This window comes from Euwallacea fornicatus, chromosome 29 (assembly GCF_040115645.1).
Source record: "Euwallacea fornicatus isolate EFF26 chromosome 29, ASM4011564v1, whole genome shotgun sequence".
Taxonomy (NCBI): Eukaryota; Metazoa; Arthropoda; class Insecta; order Coleoptera; family Curculionidae; genus Euwallacea; species Euwallacea fornicatus.
In genome coordinates this window covers 1,421,416-1,447,056 of record NC_089569.1, presented here as the reverse complement: position 1 = coordinate 1,447,056, position 25,641 = coordinate 1,421,416, and the positions used below count along the sequence as shown (strand labels likewise).

Genomic DNA, 25,641 nt, shown 5'->3' with positions numbered 1-25,641 from the left:
TACATGGAAATAGTCAGAACAATAATGACGGAATTACTGAAGCACAATATTACGTTACCTCTGGGGCTGTAGGACTCGGAGGTACCCCTGGACGAGGTGCCCCGATCCACCTGGTCGAGTCGGTCCGACATTCGTCCTGAAAGAAGCAAAAATATTACATGGATGAAAGTTCCTGTCAAACATATTACGAAGAATCGGGGCTTAAATTCATAGCCCAAAAACCAAAAATAAATAAATAAAATTAAGGAAATAAATGAAATTACAGTGAACTGGACGAATTTGCATATTTCCAGGCAATGGCGCAGTCCGCGCTTATTCGAAATCATTGCGGCCAATCGCAAGGCTAGCCGACATCTGCCGAACTCCACGGACGTATGCCAACTGGCATACGTCGGTAGAGTTTGGCTTAAAAAACCGATTGAACAATCACACGTCAGAATTTTTTACCAAACTGCCTCTCACGTAGAACATGAAGCAATACCGACGATAATAAACTTCCCAATGCATCTGCCAAAGGTCAACACTTACTGAGCATTTACTGCTTCTTTTTCAGTGCCGTTTTCAATTGCTCCGAATACGAAGAAAATCAGTTTCCCGTAAAAACTTTTTCCATTTCACACTTCTGACGCAAAACAGATTAACTTCTTGCGGCGGGCCCGTAAAGCTCGATGGAAATCATATATGCAAATAACGGTTTTATGTCTCGGCAAAAGACTGGATGTTTTATGTGGACTGGTCATCGTTTGATTGTCTAATGGGAGTAGTGTAGAAAAGCCCACGGTAGGACAAAAGTTGGTGTGTGGTTGTAATGGAAATTCTGAATAAGTTTAATAATAATGAGACAAATGGCGAATTTGCCAAGGTTTTTATTTGGCAAATATTGATTTATTGGTTTTGGCAGGGCACGGAGGTTTAATAAGTGAAGGTGCTTTCGTCATAAGTGTAGTAGCCACTTGAGAGAGAAGCCAATGAGGGTGTCGCTGTGCGTTACGAAAGAGTTACAAAAGTGCTCATTATGCAAATGCGAGAGTTTAAATAATTAAAAAGTTCGAAAACCAAACGTAATAATTGCGAAATACGTAGGGCACAATGTGTTGAATGTTTATTTATTGGCAGGCGTCTATTGAATATGAGCTAACTTAATGGATAACACGCATTGTCGACATAGATTACACGACTTCGGAATCATCCTTGCAGTCAGACAAGTTCGGACTTCTCACGGAAGTGACAGTGCCGTGATTAGAATTGTCGATTCTGCTTCAAACTCTAATTACAAATCACATGGAGTTAATTTGAATTTTCGTAGGTTCGTCGTTGTTATTTCTCGCAAATAATTCCTCTGCCTATTTCGACAGACTTTATTCTTCCACTCGGGCCTCATCGTGCCTCCCCAGCTAGCCGACGCGTTGCCATCGAAGAGAGTTGGCATAGGCAACCCAACACACACGTTGATCCTACTAGGTGAGTGAGATGCCTTCGCTCCTTTACAATATTTCTGAAGATTTTACTGATAATGCGTGCAGCTAGATGTTAACGGGAAGTGGACAAAGCCTTACGCCATTTGCTAATATCAAATTGCTCCGTTCCACTGACCGGACCCCATATAACCGCGTGTAAAATCGTCAATTTGAACGGTGATAACCATAAAATTATATGGAATTAAATTTTTACATAAGTATTTAGACGTTTATAGTCACGCATGTAAATTCGAGCTAGGAGTGGGTTACGCCTTCTGCGCCATAATAATAATTAAAAAAAATTCGAAATTTGCGCGGAGCTTTCGATTATAATTTACTGTGCTGTTTTCGTATGCAGATAGCCGAACTTGGAGAGAATTATTCGAGACGTTTAGTGTGGGTGCAGTTGGGTATGGTAGGCTTAAAACACACACTTAAAAGTGCATTGAAACTTACCAAAATCCTGGCAACAACCACAATATTGCCGATCGCGTGATTCGAGGAGATTACCAGAGGCGTATTTCCTTAATATCCGCGTTAGAAGTGATTGTTTTTTATAGCCAACCTCCAACTGAATCGTGTGAAACATTTGACATTAAAAAACGCAGGTACCATTCTTCCATGAATGATGTCCTCCACGAGGTACTCTCTAGTGGCACTCGGGGATTGTGTGGTAAGAAATAAATCCTATGGGCATAGTTTCACAATGCGAAAGATACACACACACACGACCTGTCGGAAAATGGGAATTTCATGGCGAGAACACCTTAAAACCGGAATTAATTGCATCGCAGCAATTAGGAGCGATATCGCTACTAAGTTGTAATACGTCGCAATTCACTTTTATTGCACGGGGACTGAGATTTCCTAACGATTTGCGGTGATTTGACCATTATTGGTTTAAATTTTTTTTATTTTCCGAGCAATTAAAACCGATACAAATTGGTACGGCGATCGATGGCGTTAACTAATGGCGAAACCACGTGCACGGTACCTGCTGATAATATGGACCTAAGTAGCCGTGCGTCGGTGGTGCTTGCCGGGCCCCGGTGGGCGATTCCCTAAACGGTTATACGCCTGGCGACCCTTCCGAATTCCTCCGCGGCTCGCGCGTTGTTCTGATTTATGTTACAATCGCACGGGGGTACCATCAGAGGAGCGCATCTCGGAGCCGTATAAAAAGCTACACGGGAGCCCCACAGCCGCGTATAGAAAGTGGAATCGCTGATAACGTTATTGTTATTACTCTCGTAGCTGGAAGATGCGTACGATTTACCAGTATTTACGTATTTACATAAGGCCGCGTCCCACTTTGAAAAAACCTCTGTTATGGTTCGCACAGGACAGGCTTCAGCTATGCTAGCGCGGGTCGCTAATTGAATAACTTTCTTCCTAATAACAATTAATAAGGCCGAGATACATCATTTATTCCACGCCTGTCATTTTAACTTTAGTGTAAATACAAGTGCGCGACCCTCGGCCTCCAGCTTTTCGATTTGATTTATCGCGTCAATTTGTAAAATGATTGTATTAACATTAGGCCCAAGGCTGTAAAAGTGGACACTGTGAAATTCCCGATTAAGGTGTAAGTGGCCATAACTCAACCGCACGAAAAATAACTTATGCAGGAATTTCCGGGCAATATGATGATGTCTATCGAGGCCTACAAATCTCAGAAACTGTCACCAAAACGCATAATTTTTCGTATAACGGTTTAGTTTTAGGCCCAAATGCATAATGAAGCCGATTTGCGCAATCATCTTCTTGACGACGGTACGCTTCTTTACAATGGTACCGCGGCGATGGGGCAATCTAAGATGATTTACTCACATGCATGAAGCACTGCGTCAGATTAATGGGATAATGCTCTCGACTATTTTCGAAGTAGGTATGTAACATCTTAATTTGCATTTGCAAATGAATGCGCATTTTCATTAGGACATGATTGTCAGGATAATTTGAGGTGACAATTATAAATCGCTTTGGGGTTTGAATGCGGATTTCCTGAACTTACCTGAAGTATAAGATTTAATTCCTGGAGCCGAAGTACCAATTATTTAAGGAGGAGAAGCGCTAGAGCGGCGGAAATATCAAATAGCACCATACAGGTGTATTAGACTGGTGGCTATTACGCCGTAAATCATGAACCCTCCAAAGCAGAATCCAAACCAACCAGTAAAATTAAAGCTCACCGAAAGGGGTTCAGCCACGATAAAGCATTGAAGCATGATGAGAACTCTTAAATTCGATAATAGAGGAAGAATGATATGAATTTTGAATTGACCCTAGATACATGAATTGAGGTCTTTGAGCTCGGGAAATGCAGTTCGAAGCGTTTTCATTTTAGAATGCTTTCAAAATCGCAGAATCAGGTATAGAAATTGCCCCGTAATGCAGAAACTGAAAGAAACGTTTCAGTTCGGTTTGTGCAGTCTTATAAAGCTCATGGAGACGATCAGTTGCAGCAGTTATTTTAGACAACTGATCCGCAGATTAACGAGATGTCGGTGCAGAAATTTTTACGATCATTTCGGAACGTTCATCCGAATAAACTCAAAATCGATCTAACAAACCCCTCGCATGCTATTAAATCGATAGGTATAGCCCGGATGTAAACGCACTCAATATGTGAGATATACTTGGTTGCCTAGTTAAGGATGTTTCGACTCGTATCAGCGCACTAGAAGCGTAGCTCCTTATCTTTTTCTCATACAGCCCTAGCATCAGAATCGAGTATGTTTCTGTCGTGTATTTTAGTTAGCAGTTTAGATAAATTGACTTAATAAGTTCTTCTGTGTGAGAGAACAAAATGCTTTTTCCAAATGTCTGAGCAGGTTGAAAAAGGCACAAAAAAACTATCGAACAGTGACGCAATGATCGAAACTCGTATTTCATTCGACATTTTTCGAATATCTGGACATATCGACGATCGAGATTTTAGAAATTGCAAAGAGTAGTACCCGGCAACCTCGCATTTGCATTCTACTTTACGAACCAACCCCGCTTAAATAACGATGGGAACATATTCAAACGCGTTTATTCGCCAAAAGCGGCGTAATTGCTCTCTATTTGGTGCGACGAGAATCTAACTTTGCGTCTTTGAACCAAATTTGGTACCCATTAGAATAATGCCGCGATCGACGGACGTTTAATTTCATTGGTTTGTTTATTGGCTTTTATCCATTTGAATCTGGCATTTTCTAAGTCCCTCCACCGTTCAATTGCAGGAAAAAGTCGCGCGGTGCTAAATCAGCCGGTCGTGCGGGCGCTCCGCGTGGAAATTTTCTTTAATGTATTTTTAATCAATCTTTTAAAGTGTAATAAATTATCGTTTTCTTTGTTCGTATCTCCGCTGGCAATCGCACAAACGCGATAATTTTCTATGAAATTAAGTAAGTACTGTTAGAACGTCGAACAGTAGCTGCTGCCGAGGTTTGTAAATTCATTTAACGTGAACGTAACCAACGTTCCCTCAAGGTCTATAGAGTATGTTTTACCGAGTCTATCAGCATAAATTTACGTCGCAAATTTTCGAAGCATTTCGATTTTTCGGGTCTTTGGACACCCTTAGATCGGCTTGAACTATCTAGGACACACATACTTCTCCAATGACTCTTTACCACCGAATATAGCATCGATATCGTGCGGTACCTTATAAAGAAAACTAGCGTAGCGTTGCTGGTGCCTGGGGAACCCAAGGCGAACCGGTGTCATCCTTTTCAATATACTTCACGCGATTCACTAGGCGTGGTTGCCGGGAATGCTAAACCTGTCTAATGACGTCAGTTTCGATATGTTAGTCCGTATCGATTGTTTATTTATTATTTAAATCCGCTTCGCGGAATTATATCTGTTATATAATTAATGTTCGCTAATAATACGGCCATTTCTTCTTCGATTTATGATGTCATTATGATACCACCGAATCAAAGGAAAAAACGAGTTTCATTTATGGAAATGAGGCTGGTGCTTAAGCACTTACATGCGCTTATCTCCGGCTTTAAACGTGTAGTTTTTGTCAAAAACAGGCAGTGCCGCGACTCTGTTAATAAGATTAACATTATTGCTCGTGGATACCGGCTTTAAAATTCTCGTAATTGGTGTTTTTGCCATACCGCTGTGGAGTTATCCCGCGAGATCTTTAATTTTGATCAATTAAAATATCAATTTAGATGTATTTGCTGATTTATCAAGTTGTTAGTTTTAATTGTAAGTGGTCAATCTGGCGAGTGGTTCGCCGAGGGAAGCCGCAATGTCCCCCACAAGAGAAACGATAACGCGCTATTTCTCGTGGGCGTTCGATTTTTGAAAAAGCGAATTTAATCACAGCATGGTGGGATTATCGAAAATCGGTTTTTAATCCCTCGGAAAATCGCAAGAATTGCCGTGGCTCAGAAACTGATAAGCCACGAGGACTTGTCCGAAGTTCGTTCGGATGTAGATTCAGAACTGGAACTTTTTGAACGGGCCCTTACTCGAGCAACAATTAGCGTTAATTAACTAGTGCGTGCAAAGCAATTAGCTTGTAATAGTAAAAAGTTGTCGAAAGCAAAGCTTTAATGATGCATCACGTTCAAATGTGCTTTGCGTTGCGGCTTGGAGGCTAAATTCTAACCTTTAAACGTTGGCCCTACCGAACGCAAAGCCCACCTTTGATATCTCGAAAACTGTTGCGACCTAAACAAAACTACTAGAGATGTGATTTTACGGGCGACACATTCGATATAGCAGCAGAGACCGAACTTCACTGGACAACTGACCTTAAGTTTGACCAAAAACTAACCTGAACTAACTTTTTTTTTTTTTAATCACGAAGTGAAATCTTTCTAAGACACCCGATTCGTAGTTGCAGTGTGGGGTGCAGCGTGGCATTTATCCCAGCCCCCCCTCAATATCCGACAATTTTGAGTAGGAACCGCAAGTTCTCGACTCCTTAGAACCTGAAGGCACATTCTCACGAGCCGATATCGGTTGAGCGATTGAATAAGGTCACTCATCGGACCCGAACGAAAACAATTGTGAGAGCCCTTGTCTCAGCAACAAGAGTTTGATTCATTCAAGCTTTATTGGCCGAGAAATTCATTCGATCGCAAATCGGCACAACAAGACAAAGAATTTTTGTTTCGAATGTTTAAATCCGCAAGTTCCTTCCAAAGTTACCATTAAGTAAACGCGTCTAAGTCCGAAACGTAGGAAAAACGGGAGCAACGTTTATTCGAGATGAAAGATCGATTAAAGTAGTGCCTGTTCACTTGAAGCCTTTTCCCACTTTAAATATGCTGAACGAGTATTTGCTCACCGTGAGAATTTGGCATTCTCAAGCCGATAAAACAATTACTTGATGCAAGTGGAAGCCTTATTTCAGTGCCATATTTCGCTAATGGAACTGTAGACAACGCTGCAACGAAAAGATGAACTTTCTCAATTCGAGGAAATATGCTAATATGCAGATATGACAAGCTAAGATTGACGGTATAGAGGGTCCGGAGAGTAATGTCGTTGTTTTGTCCGCTAGTCCACGCCTTCATCGCGGCGATGACCAAAATCAATTATCTTGGTTTTGAACTCTTTCCTCGCCGGCCCTATTCACCAGATTTGGCCCCCTCGGATTATTTTCTATTTCCAAATTTCAAAAACTGGCTCGGTGGAAAGAAGTTTACCAATAATGAAGAGGTGGAGTCCGACGTTAATGCTCATCTTGAAACATTCCACGGTTCTTACCACGAACAACCGTGGAATATCGCTGGAAAAAGTGTCTCCTCAAAGCTGATTATGTTGAGAAGTGACATTTTACTTTTCTTTCTTTCAATATTCGGTTGGGTACTTTTGGGGCTACTTCCCAAGCCGACTCATGAACTCCTTCCGGGGTTCGTCTTGCTCAGTGCAGCCTTGCGCGATCGCATTGCAGAATAACACGTCTCAATCAAGGGTTTATTTGGTCTCTCCTGTTGTTCATAGTAAAGTTCTGCATTCGTAGCACGTTCATGGTCCAGCACTTCAAAATGAACGAATTCGCGAGTACTCCACCGAGCACCTTTGCAGGATGTAAACCCGACCTAGTAGTACTTAGTGGGAATTTATTCCCAGCGAGCCACCGCCTTTTGCGTTTTGGATTATCATACAGTACCCATTTCTCATCCCCAATGATGAAGCGATCAAAAGACTTTCTGTCCGCGTCGTTCGGACAATAAATTGCGTGCGGTCGATTGGTCAGCTTTGCTTCCTTTGGACAAACTACACGGATCCAAATTACCGCCCTGTTTGCTCTACCCGTCTGCTTTAAATGTTCTTGGACAGTCGATCAAGGTTAGCACGAGCATGCTTCCACTGCCACTCTTCACACGTCATGGTTTAAGATGTTGTTGATTTTCCTCATCAAATCGATCAATACGAGACGGAAAGATAAATAATAGCAGATCTGATACTCAAAAAGCATTGAATGTCGAATAAGTACCTTTTCTGGTATTTGACTGACAATTGAAGAGTAAACAAGTCACATTGATCTTAAAATATCTTTGATACGACTTTGAAGTAGGCAATCAGCAGCAATAAATAATAAATAACCGTTGGTACGCGCAGAAGCGACAATTTACGATATTCCCTAATGTTTCACGTAGAAGCGAAGAGGTACCGCGTTGAAGTGCGATATCAAATATTCGTTTTAGCATTAACATAATATTACAACAAATAATGATATTAAAAGTGTCGTCCGACAAGATTAACAGTGTCCATTCCAAATCCCCAAATCATGCTATTTCAACACGGGCCCATATCGCACTGATGGTACAGGCCCACCCACACCGCCACTTCATACCGTTTTTAACTTCAAAGTGCGTTGGCGTTCAAGTGTCATGCTGATTTCAATATGGGTCAAATCTTAAATCTTATTTTGTTATTAATCGCCCACCCCATTGTTCAGACTTGGCCCCCCGCAACTTTTGACATCGGAGAATTTACTGCCGTGATTTGGAAAAATCTCGTTGGTAAGTCGGGATAGCATCGTTTGCTATTACTGGTACCAAATCGGCGTTTTATTGGGCACCAAAACAGGAAATTCTAAACAATGGACCGACTGGTCGTGTGATGATAAGGAATAATTCGATCTGATGGGTGCTTTAGTCGAGCGGTTTCGACGGAGGTTTGAATGGTGTTAATGCGAGTTCGGTCGAATTCACGTTAGGGTTATGTACCCTTGTGTTACACGGACGTATACAGGGTGTGCGACTGTGGGAGGGTTGTAGCTGGGAAATCATTTATTCTGGGGTGTTGATAAAGAATATACAGGGTGTCCCACAAGTGTTTCATTATATTTCAGTGGGTAATAGTACGTTGAAAAATAATATGACTCCCTATATAAACCATATTCCAATAATGCTTCATTAAGAAGATACAGGGTGTTAAACTTAAAACACACCTGGAATATTTCAACGTATCAGAGTATCAATGAACAGGCGAGCTCAATTATGTATTGAACAAAATGGCCACCAATTTGAACAATTTCTATAATGTTATAGCAAATAAATAATATTTAAAACAAACTTAATGTTATTAAAACCATTTAGAGAATATCGTGCATATAGAGGGTATTCAATTTTTTACTGGCAAACGATACGTCGGACGAAAAAGAGTCAAGTGAGCATTTTTCTTCTAAATGAAATTAAACTTCTAAAAATAATTTTTATTTTGATAAAAAGCAGTGGCGCACCATGTTTTTCTTTAAAAATGTGCTGAGAGGTGTCCGTACGCACGTCACTGGTGAAACGAAAAATAGCCCTTTTGCATAAATAAATGCGTCTACATTAACTCTCAAAACATGCCAAATTTCACTTACATATCTCAAGCGGTTTTGAATATATCAATAAAAGTTAGATTTTTTAAGTAAAGTTTAACACCCTGTATCTTCTTAATGAAGCATTACTGGAATATGGTTTATGTAGGGAGTCATATTATTTTTCAATGTACTATTACCCACTGAAATATAATGAAACACTTGTGGGACACCCTGTATATCGTAACTAATTCGGCCATGAGGGATCGCTGGAGAATGTTTTTCGTCCCCAGGGATGTTTTTGCGCGATTAATCGATAAAATGCGATTTTGACCAAAATCTATCCGAAAAAAGTATGTTTTAAATGTAAAAAAATTAGGTTCCGAGACGATTTGCCACAACTTTTGTAAGAAGACTTTTTTTGAATTTTTGAAACTAAAGGGTGAGGAAAGCTTTTGACGTCAGTTAAGTGCTCTCCACAGCGGCTAAATACAAAACTACAGTGCAACACTTCTCTAGTAAGGCCTTTTTGCAGGCTGTGACGTATATCACTTCATGTTACCGTTCACATAAATCCCCATTTTTTGGGAATGCACCCGGCTAGATTTCAGCACCAATTATTCCCAAAAGAGGTTTGTCCTGTACAGTAAAACTTTCACCCCTTTCCTTTGTGAGAATCCCAGAAAGGCCACATCTGAAAATGTCTATAATGACTCAGCGGACAATTGCCTCTTAGCCGTATCACGCCTGTGTGTGTTGGTCGTCGGGCTTAGCGCTTAAGAACTTCGCCAAATTTCTACACCCCCTCTTGACCGAATTACCGCGTTAACGTATACTTAACCGAATCATTTTTTATTGCTCCAAGATCCATTACGTGGACATGTTCGGACTTGCAATAATTGCAAAAGAATTGTTAAGTGAGAATGGCGGGTCACGAATCAACAAATCCGAACGAGACGAAAGCATCAACTTAAAGCAACTTTGGACTTTTCTGTAATCAGTCTAGAAGTTAATGATGCTTAAGACATTGAGATTAATTAACGATCGATATGTTCCATCGGTTTTATTGCCATGAAAAACCCGAGATATCATTTATCTTATCTGACAAAAAGTTCCGGAATGAAAAGACAAACTGTTCAATGCTCACGCCCTGCAATTATACGTAAAACCAGAAAAAAGGCGGTAAATGTTGCCGCCCATTGCAAACACTCCTAGTTGAACATTAATGACATTACACACCGCTTAGTTTCAATAATCATATACAGGATTATGTAGATTTTTTAGCGTTGTGCAGCAACAAAGTAAATATCCTTAATGCGATATTAAAAGCTAAGAGCGGGCATTTTTGTTGTTAATCGCGCGATGTGTTTAAGCAAATGCATAAATTATATTGGCCTTTGATGTCGATTTTTTTTCACTTTCACTTCTCAAGCCCGGCTCATCCAATTATATTAAGAGACTGAACGAGGAACGCCCTGTAGAGCGTAGAGATCGATAGGCAAATCTCTTAACCGCGTTGACATTTTCAAGCCATGGGAACGAAGTTGAAAATCAACGGATTAGATACAATGTTAAAGATGAGCACACTTGGCCAAACCTATCATCACACCAGGGACGTATCGAGGAAATCTACCCAACACCAAATTTCCAAACCTTGTAATACCTAAACCACGAAGAATCGGTCTGCGATAAACTAGATCTTTACATCTTAGATTTTTAGCACAGATGAGAAATTTGTGCCCCCGGCCCTGTGTTCACACTCAATACCTGACTATTCGCGAAGATGTTACTTTCACAATCCGACTTATTATTATCTATGGAGGAGCGAAAGAGACACAAGGAAGAGCTGAGCTTCGTGAACAAACAGACAATAACAAGGCGCAAACCGCCGCACCAACCAATCCCCTCATTCTTCTCCGAAGAAATTGAAAGGCCGAAAAAAGTGGTTTTGGTCTATTGTGTGGAAAGTCGGTTAACGAACACTCAGGGAGGTCTCAATTTGGTTCGACTAATTCAATCAAAACAACTCACCACAGTATAGAAGTTCATCCTCAACACGTTCAACCACGCAGAGAGCGTGCCGTTGCGGACATCATCTCGGATGAGAGGTGTTTATGTGTAAACAATTTAGTTTCAGTCTCACGTAGTTGATTGTCTACATTGTCGACATGCTTGAAAAGCATCGCTAAGAGTCGCAATTTATATGAGATAACTACGAGATTTGTGAGTAGCTGTATCTTACATAATATTTTTTAAACATAAACAAATCAAAATGTCGGCACTAACATAGAAAGCAAGTGTATGGCGTTGAAAAAGTTGAGTGTGCCAGATCTGGCGGTCCCGGAGGCCCCATCGAAAATTTGGTCGTGAATGATTGAAACTCGACGACATTTGTATTATTTACGTTAATTTAGAATTGACAGTGGCGGATGCCTCCTGGATGGCCAGAATCGCCTGATTCCGCATGTATCAAAACTATAACCCATTTTAAAATTGTATACTCAGCGATTTCTTTCTAAGCAAACCCCACTTTAATACGTAATTTAAACCTGATCGATCAACATTCAATAATGTCTTATCTAATCGAGAAAAAAAGACCTTGGCGCTAATGTATCAATTTATCATTTGATAAGAAAGGTACAGCTTTATCCGGAAAGCTGAGAAAATTCCACGAACGTTACACTTTTTGAGGCGAATACCCAATGACAAACAAAGTTAACAACACTGAAAAATATCATGTCTAACACTGCGAAGCTGTGTTATCTATATCTGTATTCGATTGGGCGTGGGTAGATTGGGAAGATATTTGTTAAGGATGTAATATCTTAAGAACGATATTGTGCTGTGCAGCAATTTTGGTGAAGTAACCGAAAAAACGAAACTCAAAAATTGACAAATTAGCAATCTCCCGCGAATAGAGCCTTTAGCAATTAGGTATCATTCAGAATTTCATCAAAAATGATAAGGATCTTCTTCATGCATCCACCATCCGACACCACAATTATCGCCGGATATATCGGTAGAGGACGGATGCATGGGTCGGAAATTAAGTTTTACGGTTGTCTTTCACGCATTTAACGATACGATCGAGTTTAAAAACGTGCAAAAAAGTTAGGAAAATTTCAATTTCATCTGACGTCACGTGGCCTTCGTCACCAAATGACAGATGAATGAGACGGATACTTTAGGACCGCTCTTCGCGCTCCGGCGTCGTTTGACGAAATGAATCTGAAATTTGAACTAACACGCGGAACGTGACGCCTGCGCACAATGGGAAAAAAAGTCTAAAGGTTAATTTCGATAACATCGATTGCGTTTAATCACGGGTTGGATGTTCGGAAAACATTCTAAAGTTAATTTTTAAGGACTTAATAAGAGCCGGAGTGTTTCGTTTTGGAGATAATTAAGGCTCAAATTCAAAGCAGAGCTGTCGGCAAATATCGATCTGTAATTAGAACGTCAACGAAAAAACTAAGGAACGCCATCTGCGTAATTCTATTGTAAACACGGCTTAATTATGATGCAGGCGTGGACAGGCCCGGCTTAATTAAAATATTGCCGAGGCATTCCCGTACGCGTAACTGATGGTTTTATTTTTCAAATGGTTCTCGTACATGCCCACCTAATTAGGTTGAAAGTATTAGAAAACCATAAAATATTAAATTAATGGTTTACGGAGCCGAAGAAAGATTTATAGTTTTAAATATAATTGTCGGTGAAATGGTGAGAAAATATTCTTCAAAGTTAAGCAGGCGTGCACTTTGCACATTACGTTCGACGGTGGTACCTTTTGCATGTATTTGGCCTTTGAACCGAGTTTAAAAAAAATGGCTGTTTCACATGATGATTAATGATTAATTGTCATGTCACGTCACAGGCCAATTTCTTCTCCACCTCCCTTTGGCACGCATCCTTCGATCCGGAATGGCAAACTGTCAATAAACCTAAATTAGGCGCGTAATTTACCTCGGTACTATAATTAGCTTAAATAAATCAAAATTACTTTTACCGGCTAATTATATGTACCAAGTAATACCTCGGTTGTAAGTTCCATTAGAATGGCTGAGTTTACGGTTTTCACGTGAGCTGCGCTGGAGAAGTGTGATTTCTTTAAATTGGTCAAGAGATCAGTGGCGTTTCAGTCAGCCAGATACCCCGAAATGGACCGGGGGGGGGAGGGGGCCGAACGCCTGTCGGCATCTCCACACGCGATAAAATGTGCGTGCCTCCTCTGAGTCTGGGAGACCAACTTCGGTCGATGATGGGGACAAAAGTAGCAGGCGCGGAATGATAGAAAGATGGATATCCAATGAGGGAAACTGAGTGGTGCCTGCAGGCCGACCTGTCGCAGGAACGAACTACTGCACCATCAGAAGCCGGCCCTTGGAGCAAACACAACAGAAAGGCCGTAGAAGGTCAAGAGGAAAAGACGATGGTACCGAACGTCCAACGGAGGGCACAGACAAAATAATTATATGAAGAGTGAAAAGAAGTACGACAGGGCCGGAACGAACCGAAGAAACAGTAGATGTTGTTCAAACGTAACTCATTAAGAGAGAGCGGAAAACGAGCGGAGCTACCCCCAGCCCTGCACATATATCGCTAAGGGTGGAGACACAGTGGAGCGTCGCCTCTCACCATCCGGCGATGGTAAATGGTAAATCTACTGAAATTGTTCACCGAGCAGCGCACTTCGCCCCTCAAATCGCAGTCGAATGAGGCACCAAATATATTTCCTCAGAAGGATGTTCTTCTTTCGAGTAAAGATCTTCAGTTGATGGACGCTTCGGGAAATGGAATCTTACCCGGATGTCTTTCGAAGATTCTCCTCGCGCGAAAAAAACTCCGAAGGCAGCACCAGGATATTGCTCTTATTTTCGTGAGCTTAAAGACAGAAAGTTATTGAAAATATTCGTTGATCGTGAGTCCTCAGTTGTGCCTAAGGGAACAAAAATATTTCTGATGTAACCTTTCACTTGAACGAGTCCCTCTCCTAGTCTTTATCGATTTGTGCAAGTTGTTCTCCTGATCACCATTCACACAAGGATGTGTAATCTGTATGACACACCTACATGCCCATTGAAATCCGTGTTTTTACATAACGCACGCATTTTCCAATAAAATCGAGCAGTTTGCAACATTGATGGCCTCACTTTATCGCTTTGTTTGCTTTTACACCTTTTACCGATCACGGTTCTAAGAAGGCGTGGTTAGTACCATACCAAATATTTACCTTAACGTTAGGTACTTGGGCGCCATTCTGGCTCCGCTAAATGGGTATTCGGTTTTACCCAAATCGTTTTCCCGTTACCGAACTCTACGACCTGAATTTTACTGAAACCGGTGACGACCGTTTATTACCAAATGATAATTACGATATCAGAAGGAATCCGTTGGCACCGAATCGACGATAGTTGTTGTGGCACCGAATCGGTTCTTCGGAATCGATAGATTTATATCCTGTTAATTCGCGCAGAAAAGTTTATATAAGCGGTAAAATTAATAGAACTGGTTTTTAAAAAGATTCGATATGTGCGGTATGGGGCCCTTTCACTGCTCAAATGCCAAATGTGAATATACAAGATTGTATAGATAAGGTTTGTTTCAACCCGCAAAGAGACGGTCTGGGAGCCGTTCGAGCACCCTCCTGGCGTCTGCGTAGGCGTGTTACTTAACAAAATTTTAATCCGCGTTGCCCCGAAGATTTTTCAGCCCAGTCTGGTAGGACTGCCCGCCCAGTTGGTACATACTTGTAATTTATCCGTCACCCCGCGGATAAAACCACTTAAAGCCCTATTACCAGGTTCTATCGAGCTGATTATAAATTTAGAGTTTCAGCAATTTTTTCGTGTCTTAAAGGGGCAGTTATCAAATAAGAGCGTTTAAACCATCGGAAAATCATGGCGGTCATGATGATTTACTACTAAGAGCTACGGAAGGGTCTCTACATAAGCCCCTTCCAGGGCCTCTGGGGAGGAGCGACGATCATGCGCATAGTGGTGTTCTTGTATAATTACCAAGGAATAGTGGATGATTCATGTAACTGGATCATCAGAAACGTTTGGACTTGCGACTATTTTTATTTGTTCACGTTTTGGGATTAAACTAATATAGATAAGCTATTTTTTTTTAATATTTCGAAAGTCATGCTTCTTCCCGTTATACCAAGGGTCAAGGTGAACTTCCTTATTTAAAATGGAACGACTGGTGTATTTTTGATTTTTCGAGTTTGAGAAGTAACGTGAATAAATTCTTATTAGGTATACCTATATACCCGAACCTAACCGTTGCGAAGATATTTTGATTTAAACGAAGAACCTTTCTGAAAGATTTTTACACGTTAACCAGGCATGGTAGATTAGGTTAACGAGAAAGGTTTTTCGAAATATTACACAGGGTCTCCACAAAATAATGTCAAATTCAATGAGCTTGCAAAGCAAAAAAACCGCTTATGTCAAATTGGACACCCCGTATATTTTTATATGTCTACATTCCAAATTCAATTTCGAATCGATTTCTATTAAGTACCCCAGCACCCAAAATTAACGGGTTCGCGATAATTTGCGATTTTTTAATATCGCAATAATAGTTCGAAATATCTTAGTTGGCTTTAAAAGGAATGGGGCTGTTGCTTGCCAAAACTGAAAGTTTCTAATGAAACAGTTATGTGAATCACCCAGTATATAGGGTGTCCATTTAACAGCTCCTCGGGCCCTTATGAGTTTACTAATAATTTCATTACAAAAATAATTTATAGAAATGCACATGATGCTAATGAAGGCAATTTTTAAAATTAGTGGTCACCTACAGGGTGTCCAAAAAAAGCATGAAGTGATAAAGTGCAATTTTTTTTAAAAGGGGTCAGCTTTATTTTTTTTTTTTTACGTGATGAAAACTTCTCTGCATCCAGTGTTAGGTCTTAGATTCCTTTTGCCCTTGGGTGCAGTGTCTCGAGCCTATGACGTTTTAAAATAAATTTCAGGCATTTGCAGTGCCTCATGGACAACATTTAAATCGCGGTTAGCTTAAGTTGAATTTTGGTAATTTGAGAATGCGTTCCCGTGTAAGGTCACTTTTGCAGGCACGAATAACGATTTAGCCAAAAACAGGCACAGGATGTTCTCAATAACAACTTTGATTCTCTCCTTTTCAACTTCGGTTTTCTTGATTTTTTTCAAATAGTGTTTTTTTTATGACATAGAACAAGAGAAAATTCAATTTTCTTCATTTTGATGTGAAATAACGTTATACTTATCTCGAATATTAATGGATCTACTATTTCAGGAAAACCTGCGTTCGCGGCCACGTGCCCGAGTGTTTGACACGTGTTGCCATGGTTTCGCTGTTGTTTGTTAGAAATTTTGACAGCTCATTAGACATCCTTACTAATTTCTCTTACGCTGATGCTTAGGCCTTCTGACACTGATAAAGTGAGGTCCACTTGATTTTTTTTCTCTTCTTTAAACTTTTATTCGTGTAATTGACATTTCCTGTCCGTACTAAATGCTACTGTACGTTTTCTAGACTCCTTACATTAGGATGTCACCTATTAGAAAATTGTTGTGCCGAAATGCTAATAGTTGCCATCAGATCAACCAATTACATAAACCACACTAATTAGTTCTTGTTGAGACCATTTCATTTTGATGGCCAATTTTAAAATAAGCAAATGTCGAAGAAGCAAAAAACCATAAATGAGCTGTAAAAAATTTGAAATAAAAAAACACCGAAACCATGGCAATACGTGCTTAGCACTGAGGCATGTAGCCATAAACGCAGATTTTCCCGAAATACTTTATAGTTAGTATATTGATATTTACGACAAATCGACGTTATTTTATACCAAAATGAAGAAAATTTAATTTTCTTTGGTCTTACGTCATAAAAACACCAACATATTTGGAAAAAATCGAGAACATTAAAGTTAAAAAGATGAAAGTTAAAGTTTCTATCGTAAACTCCCTGCGTGTATTTTTGGCTGAACGAGTAGTTGCTTCTGCTAAGGTGATCTCACGTGAGACTCCATCCCAAAATGGTCAAAATCTGGCTTAAGCTAACTGTGGTATTAATTTTTTTATGAGGCACTCTAAATACCTTAAATTTCTTTTAAAACGTCATCGCTTCGAGTCGCAATATCCCAGAATTAAAAAAATATTCAAGGATTGACTCAAGATGAACAGAAGATTTTATCTTGGGGAAAAAATGCAGGTAATCCCATTTAAAACAAATACACATTACGACGCCCTGCTTTGTTCGGACACCATATAGGGTTGTAACTAAGTTTTCAAAAGTTACCTTCATTGACCTTACCCCAGTGCACCCCCACAATTGACTTTTTTATGAATTCACAAATAAACTTATAGGGGTCCGAGGGGCTATTAAATGGGCACCCTGCATACAACCAAAACAGTTCAGGTTAGTTTAAATCTCTTGGGAGTCAAATGCCTGTCCGCACCTCCACGTAGCGACCCATGGATGCCTTCTCTACCAAGTCCGGGTAATCAACCCTGGAGGAGGAAAAAGAGAGGTGACAGACGCAGTAGACAGGCGGATGGACGTGCAATGAATAAAATTGGGGAATGCCTAGACGCGGGCCTGTCGAAGGAACGGACTGCTGCATCGTCAGAAACTAGTTCTTGGAGCAAACAGGACAGAAAGGGCGTAAAAGATTAAGAGGAAAAGTTGGAGGAACCAAATATCCAAAGAAGGGCTCAGACAAAGTGATTAGACGGAGGAAGAGTGGTCCAGCAACTTTAAAAGTTGCAAATCGATCATGGAGAGACACGAAGCCGCCACGAAGACCCCCTGAATTACCTGAAGGGCGAAAAGAAGTTCAACAGGACTTAAAGGAGCCAAAGAGACAGTGGATGTTGTAACAACATAACAGATGGAGAGATCGCGGAATTAACTAGCAGAAGATGAGACGAATAGATAGAAGCTATTTGCAGTCCTCGTCGAACCTGACACTATCGAAGGGGACACTCCCCTCTTGGCGATTCAACTTAAAGCTGGTTAGTTTATTATACTTATTATAAGTATCGTAAGTTAATACTTTATTAAACACATAAGGATTTGCTGATTTTTCTCTGCGTCCTCCTTACAATGATATAACCAGAGAGAACTGCAATATGCAAGTACATACCAGTGCATGCATGGTCAAGCAACCATTCAATTGCTTAACCAAACCACTGACCCATAAAAACGATGCAGTAGAATAAGCACCCTTAGCAATAATAACGTTCGATATCAGCGGGTCTTGCCCCAAAATTGACGGTAAATTCGTGCTTTTGGAACGTTAATTTTACCGAATTTTCACAAGCTCAGAGAAGCAAAATTAAAAAAAGTGCGTATCTCCTTTAGTTTGTTAGACGCCCTGTAGATATCTTGATGGTACTTAAACCGCAATAATTTAACAGTATGGTAATAAGCGGAAATGTAGGAGGAGGCAGGTTCATTGTCGGTGGCCATAACTTCCGGTCTAGCCTTCGTACTTTGAATGCTTTATCGGTATGACCTATCAGACAGCGTCGCGCTTTGAAAAAAAAGTATTCTCCATACCAACGTGTATATGGTTTAGTCTTGGGGCTCGCCCATGGACTAGTAACTATCAAGAAATAAATAAGAAAAAACCGAGAAACGGAGTAACTCTCCTTTTTAATAACGCTTTGGGGGCAACATTTTTTTTTGGCTACGCCTCTGCGTTAGTGATAAAATCAAACAGGAACGTTACTATGGGTGGGCTTTAAACACATCCTGGCTGAAATTCAAAAGCCACAGACGGCTGTGGGTAAATGCATAACAATAACAGAGAATCCGCGACTAAAATGCGTAATTGTTCTTATTGCGGAACCCGGCGGAATATCAAACAAAAGAACAAAGTCGGATTTGTGAGTTCACAAGCACTTTTCAACTTCACTTACCATGAAAACCATATGAATCCCTTCGCTGTTCACTCTTCAGTTAGATGGTGCCTTGACCGAAACGTTTTAACTCGAACCAAATAACACTAACTAGATTAATTTCCACGAGGGTTTTCCTAGCGGTTCTCCTTAAAAATTAATTTGTTTCTTAGGGCTAATGATGGGGTCCTTATAGCGGATTACTGGCCTTAATCTGCAACAGACGAAAATTTGTTAAAGTGACTTCTGGAAATTTGCGCTATGTAGTGATGTTATGTGGGGGTATAGTGTGTTCGTTAGTTACCGTAATATCGGAATAAGGCAAAATCAAAATTTGTTGTCGCACTTGATCAACACAACAGGGTGTGGTTGATCGCAGTTTCCGAGCAGACTATACGAGATGAGCATGGGCTTATTTGACAACATTTCGAGATACGTTATCTCGGCACTTTTATCTGGGACCACGCGTTTCTTGGATGGATTTATGATGTAAATACGCCTCGTGTTTTCTTCCCTCTGTCTGGGTTACTGTGTTAAGTGCTGATGCTGAAATGGTACATTTCCAGTTTGTCTCCTCATCTCACAGTTTTGCGATAATGGAGAGATATGTCAGGATGGAAATGTTGACGCCAACTAGTCATTTTCACTCAGCCAGATCGATAAACTCATAAATGTGAAAAATAATTATGCAAAACACTTTGATACTAGTTTATTTTAAAATATTCCGCTTCAGCTATTATTCGCAGGGGCACAGACGACAAAGGGGAAGCTACACGTGCCGCCTCTACGGATCTTCAAACTTCTTCCGGGAAAACCCACTTCTCCGTATTATCTGAGTTTGTAGAATTATTATCGTATTTATGGAGAATTTTAATCTTAGCAGAGAATTTCGTTGCCTCCACCACATCTTCCCATCTCTACGCGAGAAAAGCATTTTCCGTCCATTATTTTATTGCTGATAACGATTACTTCAAGATTCTTGACACAACTACTTAGCGCTCCCCTATTGCTGACCAGAGGCACTGGCCTGGATTGTGCGTCCAGAAGGCACTTAAATTTTAATTGAACACACAAAACAAATAATACGAACCTTATTAATTAAAACTTAAGAGTTCCTACATGTACTGGCTCAAGTGGACTGGCAGGTGGATTTTTTAAGGAGTAATTTTAATGACGAGAACTAAACGGACGGCGCGTGTGTTCGGCGTCGGGAGGGCGCAGCGTCGGCGCCACTATGGCAACGTCGCTGGCGGCGCGGCAACGACTGGCGCGCATCGTGGTACCGCATAAGGCACGCACGGCACGGCGCCCCCCGTAATTCTATCGCAGGCGCCCCACGTGATTCTCTACTACGACTAGGTACTACCGGGTACGACCGAAAAATACCCATGGCTTGGATGCGATTATTTGAAAGAGTTATAACCAGACAGCGCGACTCAGTGGTAGAATTTCAGTAGTTGCATAACGGTGTATTTGACGCTAATACAATATTTAGATCAATATAAATTCATGTTAGATTCCTCTTAATATTTTACTCCATCATTTTTAATTAAAACGCTGTATATAATCGACAAAATAATTTATTTTAATCCATTTTATTACAAAAGTTTTTTAAAATCTAAACCACCTAATTGTTACCTATACTAGCTCCATCTTTGTCCGACAATCTCCATGGCTGCATGTTTAGTCTAGTCCATGCGCAATGGGTTATTGGTTTGCTACATAACCCATAATTTCTCCCAAATGTTTCTCTAACCTTAACAAAAATTGCTTAATTTTAAAGTTTCTTTAAGCGCTCAAAACTTTAAACTTTCACTGTATTTCTTTAAAACCAATCACTCTTTACCTAAGAATTTACCAAAAGCAATGTTCTCTATTACTCGAGCCCTTCTAATTCCCACAAAACTCTTATGTCCCACAATCACCAAACTCAGAGCCCAGTTTCATTCAGTGATGACACCAGTGTTACAAAATGTGCATAAAGGTCCTCTCTTGAGGCCCACAACACCAGCCCTCATTCAGAGTTGTGGATTTAAAGTTGTGGGTAAATTGAAAAAGAGGTGCAAAGACTGTTATTTTGTTCGGCGACAGGAAAGGTTGTATGTAATTTGTAAGACTCACCCCCGACATAAGCAGATGTCCATAGTTAAGGATCCTAAACATACGTGGATCCTTACACATGCCACTCAAGGAAAAGTAAGGCCCTGGTAACAGATGGAAGGAATTGATGACGGAAGTTTCATTAGGTTTTAGAGATAGTAGTGTTTTTGTAAGGGTAGTTGTAATATATAAGTTACTGTTTGAAGTATGGTTAAAGAGTGTCTCTTACTACATCTATTAAAGAAATTAATTTTTAATTAATTTCTTCAAATAAGCAATAATTATTTGTAAATTGGGAACCATCAGACATTTTCACAGCGCCGAATAGAAAATCCTTAATGCCACAGGTAATCTTTAAATTCTTCTCTTTGTCTGATACAAAAAATTAAACAAAGATGGTGAGTATCGCGTACCACACAGGCATTAAGTGACAGACGTCAAATAATGGAAGGTTGCATTTGTTTACGTTCTATTAACTAAAGAAATTTTGAAAATTTCTTTATAAATTTCTATTGATTATTGATATTGTCTCGAAAAATGGAAATTGCAGATAACATTTTAAACGACGAACATGGACACCTTTATATAGTCGAATGCGAGTAAGTAGAAAATAGCCCTTACACGTTGGATAAGGGGGACCACGCCCTTTCATAACAATAAAATTTAACGTTGAAATAAATAAATGTCTAGAGTTAAAGAAGAATTAGATGGCAGCAACACCATAGAACGAATAGAAGACAGTCCTCCAAATAGCCCTGAGAAATACATTGAAGTTGACCCGAGTACTGTATATTCAATAACTCCTGAGGTAACACTAACAGTGAAAAAAATCAAAAATAAGAGTAAGAAATCGAAATTTTTTCAATGTGACGTTGAGGGGTGCTCCAAAACTTACACTAAAAGCTCACATGTTAAGGCTCATAAAAGAACTCACACAGGTAAGTAAACTTCAAGTATGTTTTAAATTATACATTAGTGAAAATATATTAGGTGAAAAACCTTATGTTTGCACCTGGAAAACTTGCCAATGGAAATTCAACCGTTCTGATGAGCTGAAAAGACACTATAGGAAACACACAGGTGCTCGGCCATACAAATGCTGCATATGTGAAAAGACTTTTATTAGAGCTGATCACTTAAATATACACATGAAGCGCCATTCCTGATCTGTTTGGTTGTTAGTTATTGTGTTAAATAGTATTTTCAGGGCATTGTCAGTTTATTTTTTTGTATTTATTGTAGGGAGTGATTTGTAATTTGATGGTAAAAATATGGAAGTTGCCTATGGAATTGCAAATTGGGAATTTTACCACAGGCTATAGTTTTTAGTATGAGTACCAAAAAATGTTTATTTACAGTGAATCCAATCACAGTTAAAATGGTAAAGTGATGTGTCCTACGCTTAATGGCTATACCAAAGTTTATGTATATAATATATAACATTCAGTTATATGAATTTAAAATTTATATTGCTAAGGTGAAACTTAAAGCTCATACTTGAAAGTCTTAATTTGAGTTAAAAATGGTGCCAGCCACTTACAATGTTTTACAATTATTTATATAACAAAGAACTTTTAACTGAATTCAATAAATGTTACAAATAAATAATTACTTCAGAAATATGTTTTTTTTTTAGATTAAATTAATTATTGAAGTGTAAAAATTCAACCAAAAATGTTTGATAAGGATTCCTTAGGACTATTTATGTTGACGTCACATCTGTTAACCTTGTAAATTTTTCATCCTTGATAATGTCAAATGTCAATTTATTTCATTATCCGCCATATTTGTTTTGATTAGTGGAGAATTCTCAAAATTAAGTAAATTTTTTCTTATTTAATTGAAATTATATTTTTACAGAGTTATGACTTTTTAAATCTAAACGTGAAATTATATAGCAAATTCCTACTGCAAGCTTAAAACCATCAAAGAGGTACTAACTCAATATATGTCTTATTCAAAAACCCACTATATCTCATCAAAATCAGACCACTTATTTCAGATTAAGGCTGAAACATGCCGCAGTCCGTGGAACAAACCCCGGGCTCCCAACGTCTTACCAACGATGATTTCCGTAAGCTCCTTATGACTCCCCGATCAACCCCAGCAAATGCTCCTGCAGCACCAGGGTCCATCAAAGAGGCCATGCAGAGCAGTTCAAGTATGCCTCCGCCTAAAATTGAAGACAAGAATGAAGCACGCAAGAAAAAGAAAAGCTTTTATGCCAAACTAAAAAAACAGGTATATATCTATAATAGAGAGGCAAAAGAGTGCATCTATTTTATTGTGGGTTAATTCATTTATAAATCATCATATTAATTTTTCTGACAGGAAGATAGTAAAATAGCTGAATTAGCTGAGAAATACCGTGACAGAGCTAGTGAAAGAAGAAAGGGGGTGAATCCTGATTATCAGTCAGATGATCCTGTAGCTACTGCACAAGCATACAGGGCTGTAGCTCCAGATTTGAAGTCGGGTAATAATGCTCCAAAAATAATTATGTAGAATCTCTAACCACAATTTGATATTTTAGGATTTGATGCAGCAGAACGTCGCCGGCAAATGATCCAAGAATCCAAGTTTTTGGGAGGTGACATGGAGCACACTCACTTGGTAAAAGGGCTTGATTATGCTCTGCTCCAGAAGGTCAGGAGTGAGATTCAACAGAAAGAATTTGAGCAAGAACAGGTGTTTATTGTAGTCATTGAAACTAATATTGGAATTGTCATGCTAAATTTCTTAGGAGCTTGAGAGAATCGCCAGTGAATGTGAGGAGAAGAAGAAAGAGAAAGAAAGGAAAGATTTGCTAAAAAAAGAGGAGGATGAGATTAAATTCAAAACAAAGATTGGCAGGTCCATTTATCATACTGTGCATGTGTTAAAGTCACGTCATATTGAGCGGTCAGAGATGTTTGTGCCTGGGAGGATGGCATATGTCATTGATTTAGGTAAATTTTGCTAATTCTCAGTAATTTTTTACTAATATTTTTAATTAAAATTTCAGATGATGATGCAGAAACTGACATCCCAACTACGTTACTGAGGTCAGTGGCTGATGTGCCATCATTTGAACTAACCACCACAGTTACAACAAATGATATTGTCATTAATAAGCTAACTCAGATTTTGAGTTATTTGAGACAAGGTCAGTGACATAGAAAGTTATTTTTGATGATTCTTTGACAGTGAAAACTCTAGGTAACCGTAAGAAAAACAAGCACAAAAGGGCATTAGATGATGCTAAAGATTACAATAAAGAAGAAGAGGTTGAGTTAGGTAAAAAGCAGGCCAAACGGTCAAATGCGGATGATTCAATTTATGGTGATATTGGGGATTATGTGCCACCGCGCAGTAGTCATCATAGGGAGAAGCATAGGGATCATCATAGGACATCCAGGTCCAGTAAGCATGACTCCTACTTCGATAAACAAGATCACAGGTAAGAGATTCTATAACACTGTTTTGTTTAATTATTAGTTTTTGGTTGTTTACAGGGAATCGGTGGATAATGCTGCCCCGTCTTATAGAGTGAATAAGTCTGCTGAAATTCTCAATAAACTGCAGCAAGAGCCTGAAGGTTATGCTGAGTGTTATCCAGGTTTAGAGGAGATGAATGACGCAATTGACGACAGTGATGATGAAGTTGATTACTCAAAAATGGATCTTGGTAAGTTATAAAGTACTGTGTAATGTTGGGACCATCTAAGTATTGTTTTTAGGGAATAAAAAGGGTCCTATTGGGCGATGGGATTTCGATACTGCTGAGGAATATTCCGATTACATGAATCAGAAAGAGGCGCTACCCAAAGCGGCGTTCCAATATGGATTGAAGATGGCTGATGGGCGTAGGTGAGTATACAATAATATATTGCATGCACGAGTGATAAAAATAGCATTTTCTGTCGTCGAGGGAACAGTTTATATAAATAATATAATAACATGCAGAAATTTATATTTTTAAATTCTTTTATAGGTCCAGAAAGCATAAGGATAAGAACGAAAAGGCCCATTTGGACAGGGAATGGCAGAAAATCCAGAATATTATTCACAAGAGAAACTAAGAATATGGTTAAAAACAATTTTAAGTAGCTTCATATTTAGAGTAAGCAAAATTTCCATTTCTTAAAGGTAAAATTTGTTTTTAAGAGTATGGTTCCATTAAAATTCAGTTAAATGTGTCTAAAAATTGGAGCTTAGTTAAAACGAATTAAAAGGTTATTAGCAAAGAGCTAACGTTATGAATTTTTTAAATTGGCAAGTTCAAAAATTCAATAAATGAATGAGCGCACAATTTAACCTTACCAAGATTAACCCTTTTTATAACTGAAGTCTGAAGAGATTAAAACGTTTCCCTATCATGAAATAACAGGAATTTTAAATTGGATTCATTTTACACTTCATATTTTTTACATTTAAA

General features: G+C 39.3%; 3 protein-coding genes across 7 annotated transcripts in view; 2 read left to right on the top strand and 1 right to left on the bottom strand.

Moving 5' to 3' along the window:
- LOC136347536 (Krueppel-like factor 3) overlaps positions 1-20,445 on the bottom strand; it is a 38,021-nt gene extending 17,576 nt beyond the window's left edge. Inside the window, exons 1-3 of one of the 3 annotated variants that reach the window (XM_066297609.1) lie at positions 20,215-20,445; positions 19,146-19,338; positions 59-136 (exon numbers count right to left, since the gene is read on the bottom strand). In XM_066297609.1, the coding sequence (XP_066153706.1) occupies positions 59-131 (73 nt within the window). In that variant the 5' untranslated portion in view covers positions 132-136; positions 19,146-19,338; positions 20,215-20,445. Of the gene's footprint in view, positions 1-58; positions 137-19,145; positions 19,339-19,428; positions 19,549-20,214 lie in introns of those variants that run through there. The other 2 variants (XM_066297607.1, XM_066297608.1) reach the window with 2 other exon arrangements.
- A 1,070-nt stretch (positions 20,446-21,515) lies between these two features.
- LOC136347537 (Krueppel-like factor 6) lies at positions 21,516-22,844 on the top strand. 2 transcript variants are annotated; one of them, XM_066297611.1, is made up of 4 exons: positions 21,516-21,823; positions 21,915-22,162; positions 22,215-22,401; positions 22,467-22,844. In XM_066297611.1, the coding sequence occupies exons 1-3, from the start codon at positions 21,762-21,764 to the stop codon at positions 22,388-22,390; spliced, it is 486 nt and encodes a 161-aa protein (XP_066153708.1). In that variant the 5' UTR covers positions 21,516-21,761; the 3' UTR covers positions 22,391-22,401; positions 22,467-22,844. The 2 variants fall into 2 exon arrangements, with proteins under 2 accessions (XP_066153708.1, XP_066153707.1); XM_066297610.1 differs by having other exon boundaries at positions 22,215-22,844.
- A 148-nt stretch (positions 22,845-22,992) lies between these two features.
- beag (IC cytokine homolog beag) lies at positions 22,993-25,452 on the top strand. Of its 2 annotated transcripts, none has more exons than XM_066297600.1 (10): positions 22,993-23,157; positions 23,227-23,465; positions 23,556-23,700; positions 23,758-23,912; positions 23,968-24,172; positions 24,229-24,369; positions 24,423-24,663; positions 24,719-24,891; positions 24,944-25,073; positions 25,198-25,452. In XM_066297600.1, the coding sequence occupies exons 2-10, from the start codon at positions 23,241-23,243 to the stop codon at positions 25,283-25,285; spliced, it is 1,503 nt and encodes a 500-aa protein (XP_066153697.1). In that variant the 5' UTR covers positions 22,993-23,157; positions 23,227-23,240; the 3' UTR covers positions 25,286-25,452. The 2 variants fall into 2 exon arrangements, with proteins under 2 accessions (XP_066153697.1, XP_066153696.1); XM_066297599.1 differs by having other exon boundaries at positions 23,213-23,465.
- The last annotated feature ends 189 nt before the right edge of the window (positions 25,453-25,641 follow it).